General features: G+C 49.8%; 1 protein-coding gene across 1 annotated transcript in view; it reads left to right on the top strand.

Moving 5' to 3' along the window:
* Positions 1-5418: 5418 nt before the first annotated feature.
* The window catches only part of Sec14l5 (SEC14 like lipid binding 5), a 38646-nt gene continuing 36990 nt past the window's right edge, over positions 5419-7074 (top strand). The window contains exon 1 of the mRNA XM_048790053.1: positions 5419-5502. Coding sequence (XP_048646010.1) covers positions 5419-5502 — 84 coding nt within the window. The remainder of the gene's footprint in view (positions 5503-7074) is intronic.

The following is a 7074-nucleotide window of genomic DNA, read 5'->3' as shown; positions in this document are numbered from 1 at the left end:
TGTCTACATTGCCCGGCACAGGGCCCAGTCCTACCAAGCAGACAAAAAATGGCAGATCAATATAAATAACTATGCTTGGTCCAAGCCTCCTGGCAGCACGTGTATTCTAAAGACCTGAAAACTCACCGACTCATTCAGTAGAAGAGAGAGAGAAGTAACCTTCTGGGATGGTCCAGGGAGCTGTGAATCTTGGCCACTGAGCTAAGACACGTCACCATAGAATGAAAAACCAACTATGGCACAGGCTTAAAAAATGTGAACTCAGTTTTGCATGTTCAGGGTTCCCAAAAATATTTACAGTCACTGTACTTTAAAAAATCACATGCCGGTGCACTTGCTGGGCCTGTGTGAGGCACTGGGTTAGATTCTCAGCACTGCATATAAGTAAATAAAATAAAGGTCTATCAACAACTAAAAAGATAAATAAATAAATAAATAAATAAATAAAAGAATGTATATTTAAAAAATCACATGCCTCTGGATGTCTTAATATGACTGGCACCACGGATCACCTGCCTTTGCTGGAGCAGGTTAAACCTGCACTGAAAGACTTCATCCTGAAAATGCAGGATGGCTCAGTTACCCCCCATCTGTAATTGTCTCCAGGTGTTAATGGATCTGGGCACCTACAGTAGAGGCTTGTGGATAGGTATATTTATTTATTTGTTTATTTTTTTGTATTAAATATGGACACAATACCTTTGTTTTACTTACTTATTTATGTGGTGCTGAGGATAGAATCAGGGCCTCACGTGTGCAAGGTAAGTACTCTACCACTGGGCCCCTGCCCCAGCCCCAGCCCTGTGGATAGACATTTTTTTTTTTTTTAAGAGAGAGAGAGAATTTTTTTAATGTTTATTTTTTTTAGTTTTTGGCGGATACAACATCTTTGTTTGTATGTGGTGCTGAGGATCAAACCCGGGCCGCATGCATGCCAGGCGAGCGTGCTACCACTTGAGCCACATCCCCAGCCCGGATAGACATTTTTTAAAAAGTGTTTTCAGGGCTGGGGTTGTGGCTCAGTGGTGGAGCACTTTCCCCACACGTGTGAGGCACTGGGTTCGATTCTCAGCACTGCATACAAACAAGTAAATAAAATAAAGGTCCATCAACAAGTGAAAAAAAAAATTTAAGTATTTTCTATTACTTATTATCCATACCGGTGTTAATTTATTTGTACTTTTCAAAGGGACTGTCACAACCATGTCTTCTTATCTTCTGTATGGTCCTTGTCGGCGAAACGGTCCCAAGCCACAGAAACACTGCCCACAAAGCCACTTTGCCGACTGTTTACAAAACATTATTGTCCCCAAAATAGCTGCATAACTGCACATAACTTGCAGGCGGTGTGGGCACAAAAGGGGTTTTTCTGCACTTAAGGTCCCTCTTTGTCTCCCAGCTAAACACTTGCCCTCAGTTTGGATCAGATGCCGGGGAAGTTCCAGATGGACTCAGCTGTTTCCACTGCATCCAAGTGACCAAGGAGCTGGTCTTCTGGGTTTTGTTTAACGAAACCAACTTGAGATTCGAAGTGTCCCTTGCTTCTTCAAAAGTCCACCGACAGCGACATAAATAACTGAAATTGGGCTCATGGAATTGGTTATAATTCCACTGTGAGGGGTCCTTTTCAAATCCCTCTCCAAAAAAATCTATTTTTTCTTTGACTTCCAAAGTGTACCTAGGGCTGGGATTGTGGCTCAGTGGCAGAGCGCTCACCTACATGCATGAGGCACAGTGTTTGATCCCCAGCACCACATAAAGATAAACAAACAGAAAAATGAAATAAACAAAATAAAGGTATTGTGTCCATCTACAACTAAAAATATACTTTTTTTTTAAAAAAAAAAAAGGTGTATCTAACCAAGGCCAGGCGCGGTGGTGCACACCTAAAATCCCAGCAGCTTGGGAGGCTGAGGCAGGAGGATTGTGAGTTCAAACCTAGCCTCAGCAGCTCAGTGAGGCCCTAAGCAACTCAGCGAGACGAATAAATAAAATTCAAAACAGGGCTGGGGATGTGACTTAGTGGTTAAGCACCACTGGGTTCAATCCCCAATGAAAGAAAGGAAGGAAGGAAGAAAAGGAGGGAGGGAGAGAGGGAGGGAGGGAGAGAGGAAGGAAGGAAGGAAGGAAGGGAGGAAGGAAGGAATCTAATCAAAGGAATGGATATCTCTTTCCAAATTCCTGCATGGGACTCCTGAAGGCGGGATTCCAGGGCCTCTGCTTCTTTCTTGATGGCATTCTATATGGACGTCCCAGAGAGTGGGCTGCTGTTGCCTTGGCGAGCAGAGAAAGGAATCCAGAGTGGCTGGGGAGGGTCCTTGTCCTTTGAATGCCTGGTCCTAGCAGGTGGGTGGAGGGGGTGCTGTCTCTGTGGAATCCAGGTTCTCCTCTTTCCCAGACGGTGCTGGTGAAGAGCCAGAACCACCCTGCTGGGTCCCTGCCCTGGCCTGGGCACACTCCCTTCTTCCTCTGAGCTTCGGGGTCTCTGGGAAACGGGGGCCATTGAAGCTCCTGGGGAGGAGCAGGCAGCGTTGAAGTGAGGATTCAGTCGAGGGCTTGGTGCATGGACGGGGCTCACTGGCAAATGTGTGTGAACCACGGCTTGTCCTCGTCCTCGGCTGGGGCTTGAATGGCTGCTTGGGAGTCACTCACACACAGTTTGCTCACCCGTTTAAAGGATGGGAGTCCACAGTGTTAGTGGAGTCATGGACCCCGCAACCCTCGCCACATCCATTTTGGTGCTGGGGATTGAGCGCACAGCCCACGTGTGCTAAGCCCACTCTCTGCCAGGAGACGCAAGACCCCCAGCCCTTGAGCACTTTGATCACCCTCAAAAGCAGCTCCCTCCCACCCCTTGGCCATGTGCCCCTCATCTCTCTCCTTCCCTGGACCTGGCAGCCTGCCCCCCAACCCCAGGTCACCGCCCATCACTTCTGTCTCTGTGGATTTGTTTTTTCTGGACATTTGATATCAAGGGCATCTGACAATACATGGAGCTTTGTGTCTGCCTTCTCACACTTAGTGTAATATTTCTTTAAATAAATCTCTTCATTGAGATATGACTGACATATAAAAAGCTGAGTTTTTGTGTTGATGGGCCTGGGGATGAGGATCCGCCCAGGTGTATGATGTTCTCAAGGCTCGTCCACCAAGCAGCAAGGATGATACTGCACTCCTCTTCATGATCAACGATGCTTGGCTGCGTGGCTACAGCACGTTTGTTTATCCATCAACCAGTTGACAGACATAGAGGTTGTTTTCAATTTGGCGCTTTTGTGAATGATAATGCTGCTTGTAAACGTCTTTGCACAAGTCTTTGTATGGATATATTTCTTCCAAAGAGATCTCTGCTGTGTTTGGTGTTTTGTTTTTTTTTTTAATGGATTTAAACAGATTCTTTTTTTCTTTCTTTCTTGTTTAAGGAGGATTTATTTTGGCTCATGGTTTCAGACCACGGTCAGCTCTCTCCATTGCTCTGGACTTGTGTTCTATATTATTTTTATTTTTGAGATAGGGTCTCTCTAAGTCACCGTGACTGGCCTTGAACTTGCGATCCTGAGGCCGGCATGCTAAGGAGACTGTCCCTTAATGCTGCGTTTGCCAGGGCTGCCATAACTGGGTGGCCCAGAATGACAGGCATGTATTGCCCACAGTCCTGGAGGCCTGGAATCTGATCTCAGTGGGGCCGTGCTCCCCCTGAAGTCGAGGGGAGGTCCTCTCTCCTGGCTACTGGTGGTTCCTGGGTTTGTGGTATCATAAGCCTAGCCTACACAGGGGTATTCTCTGCATCCAAGCGTCCTGCTTTGATAAGGACACCAGCCACGTTGGATTTATAAGGACACTCTAATGACCCCATTCTAAACTGATTACCTCTGTACAGACGCTGTCTCCAAATAATGTCACATTTATAGGTGGCAGGGTTTAGGATGCCAGCCCATCATTTTAGGGGATAGAGTCCAGCCCATAATAGTCAGCAACTGGCAGAGCTGGTACTGAGAGAATCTGACCCCGTGGACTGCACCCTCACCAGGTGCTCTGGATTCCGGCTCCGACATTCCGTGAACATTTAGGCACCAGCCTCAGTGGAGTGGCTTCAGGAATGCCCTCTCCTCTCTTGTCCAGCCAGCACTCAGGGGGCCTTGGGGACTCCAAATCCCGGTGGCTTCAGGTCATCTCTGATTCTGCAAACCCGAATAAGGGAGCTGCCTAGGCTAGGGTTTCATAAGCAGTAGGCGTTTTGTGTGCAGAAAGGTTAAGGAGGTGAGGTTCTGTCGCTCAGCAATTAAGTGTTAAAATATTTAAAGACCTGGCCGTGTCGCATTGATAACCAGCCTGTAATTCAGCAAATGGATTGTTAATAAAGAGCGACCTGGAAAGATAAATTTTTTTCAGCCCAGGCCCAAACGACTACAGTTGGAATTGTTGTTATGGACAGTTGGAATCTTGTTGTGAACGCAGTTTTAATAAAGCAGCAGGGGCTTTATTTAAATGTTTAAATGAGTTCCCTGGGGCCAGCCTCTGATCTGCTGCTGGCAGATTGAGGGAAGTACCAGCCACCACCTCGCTGCGCTCTGATTTGGGCTGAGAGAACAGACACAGTCTGCTGCCCAGCAGAGGGATCTTCTGGTTCCCAGAGCCCTGAAGTGAACTGGGGGCCCTCACGCGTTACTTCCCATGTGCATTGCTTCAAGCCTGTGTGCACGTTGCACCCCATATTTACAGGGTTCCCTTGGCACAGAGTTCTCCCTGTGCCAAGTGCTGTGCTAGACAAGGGGCTACCAATCCTTGTTTCCTAGCACTTTTTGAAAGGCATCCTTGTTCAGCTACTTTGTTTACTTGTTCCGATGGATCTTTTCACTGAGGCTCCAGGAAGGTGCACTCTGTCTTGTTCAAGCCCCCACCCCACCCACCTTTTTGTCGTTGGAGCTCTGGGGATGGAGCCCAGGGCCTCCTGCATGCGAGGCCAGTGTTCTGCCACCGAGCCTTGTCATCTTGACCTGGTTAGTCATTGCAGGAACACAGAGAAGGGCCACTGGTGGACACCAGAGGGTCATTTAAGTTAGCCTGGCTGAGACTCAAAGGGAGGGGTGCAAGGCACACGAAGGCCCGCTGGGTAGGACTCATCTCTCTGAAGAAAGTCGAGGCCCAGCTGGGCACCAGGGTGAGCTGGAAAGTGGCAGCAGGTGTGGGCTCCATGGGTATGGGGGCGGATTTGGGATTAGGAGGGTCTCTGGCTGCTGGGCAGAGAGTGGACTGAATAAGGGTTTCCCTCCTGGAGGCTGGGGTGCAGCCAGGAAGCAGAGGTGAGGTCCCAAGGCATTCCTGAGACACCTAGGAAGTCTGAGACAGCGTCCTCCTCTGAGTAAGACCCCGACGCACCAGGTCACCGTCAGGCTGCTCTGGCTTTGCCGATCGATCATGGCTCTCCCCGAGCTGCCGGGGTCCCTGCTGGCCCTGGAGGTCCTGAGCCATTCCAGAGGTGCTGGTGATGCTCAGAAGCAGGTCTGTGTGCAGAGGGTGGGAACAGGCAGCTCGGCTGGCACATTCTCCAGGAGCGGAGAAGCCAGGTGCTCAGAAGGTGTCTCCCTCCAGCTAACTGTTACCCCGTCTGCAGCTGCAGTTCTAGGGACCTGTCAAAACCAGGAGAAGTCTTCCTCTCCACCTCGTTCATGCACCCTGCCTCGACAACAGAGGAGACATTTTGAGATGTTAGTCTCTTGCCTAAAGGAGAACCCTCCAGAGCTCAGCCTCTGCAGGTGGCATGTGGGCAGCATCAGACAGGCACCGGCTACCCTTTGAGCTGTGAGTGTGGACACAGGCCTGCTCCCTCTGAGGCCAGGGCACCTGTGCCTCCGCCACCTCCTCCTCCAGGTGCGGACAGGAGGACAGTTCAGCTTCCTGTCCTTTCCCGGGCACCTGCCTCTTCCCTCCTCCCTCCTCCTGTTTCCTTGCTTCTCCTTTCCAGGCTGAGACACTCCTTGGCTGAGTGTCTACACTGTCCCAGGTGTCCTTCAGGCCTCAGGGAATTCAGTGGTGAGCAGACGTGGAGACAGAGGCGCCTTGGAGACAGAGGTGCCGAGGTGACAAACAGACACACAGACATGACCTCCTGATCCACATCAGGACGAGCTCGTTGACTTTTTCTTCATGTTGGCAAAATACACATACGATGAACGGTTCCCCTGTAACCATTTCAAGTGTGTCCTCAGGGACACTGAGGAAGTGATATCACTGTGCAACTGTCACCACCATCCACCTATGAAGTCTTTTGCCGCCCCCAATTGAAACTCTGTCCCTATTAGACACCACCTCCCCACCGCCTTTCCTCCCTCCTGGGAACATCTGTTCTACTTCCTGTCTCTTCCAACAGAGCCAGAGCCGAGCCAGGTACCTCATAGAGGACCCCTATGGTCGCTTCCTGTTTAGTTTGGGTTATTTTACAGAGCACCGTGCTTTCAAGTTCTTCCTTCTTTCTTTATGGCTGGGTAATACTCCATGGTGTGGTGTCCACTTGAGTCATCTCTACCTTTCGGCAGCTGTGGACATTGGTGTGAACGATCTGCTCAAGTCCCTGCTGGTCTGCTGTGCTCTTGTCCATTAAAACCTACTGTATAGCTGCCGTGGCAGTGCACACCTGCAATCCCAGCAGCCCTGAAGGCTGAGACAGGAGGACTGCACTCAGCTAGTGAATTAGCTAAGTGTGAGGCCAGCCTCAGCAACTTAGCAGGACCCTGTTTCCAAAAAAAAAAAAAAGAAAAATTTAAAAAGGGCTGGGGGTGCAGCTTAGTGGTAAAGAGCCCCTGGGTTCAGTCCTTGGTACAAAAAAAAAATGTATTAAAAAAAAAAAAACTAATATAAGTGACATTCAGCAGCTGCGGAGGCCTTCAGGTCCTCCAGTAACCTCAGGGCAGCCCCTAGGAAGCCTGTCCTCCTTTCCCCGCCTCATTCCTCCTCCTCTTCTCTGGGAGGTGGCAGCCTCAGAGGTCGCTTCAGGGCACAGCTGACAGGTGGCAGAGGCAGGGCACCAGCGGACAGGTGGCAGTGCCTGACCCCCGACGCCCCTCCACCCCCGAC

The sequence above is a fragment of the Marmota marmota genome, unplaced genomic scaffold, assembly GCF_001458135.2.
Source record: "Marmota marmota marmota unplaced genomic scaffold, marMar, whole genome shotgun sequence".
In the NCBI taxonomy this organism is placed as follows: Eukaryota; Metazoa; Chordata; class Mammalia; order Rodentia; family Sciuridae; genus Marmota; species Marmota marmota.
This window is presented reverse-complemented; position numbering and strand designations above follow the sequence as displayed.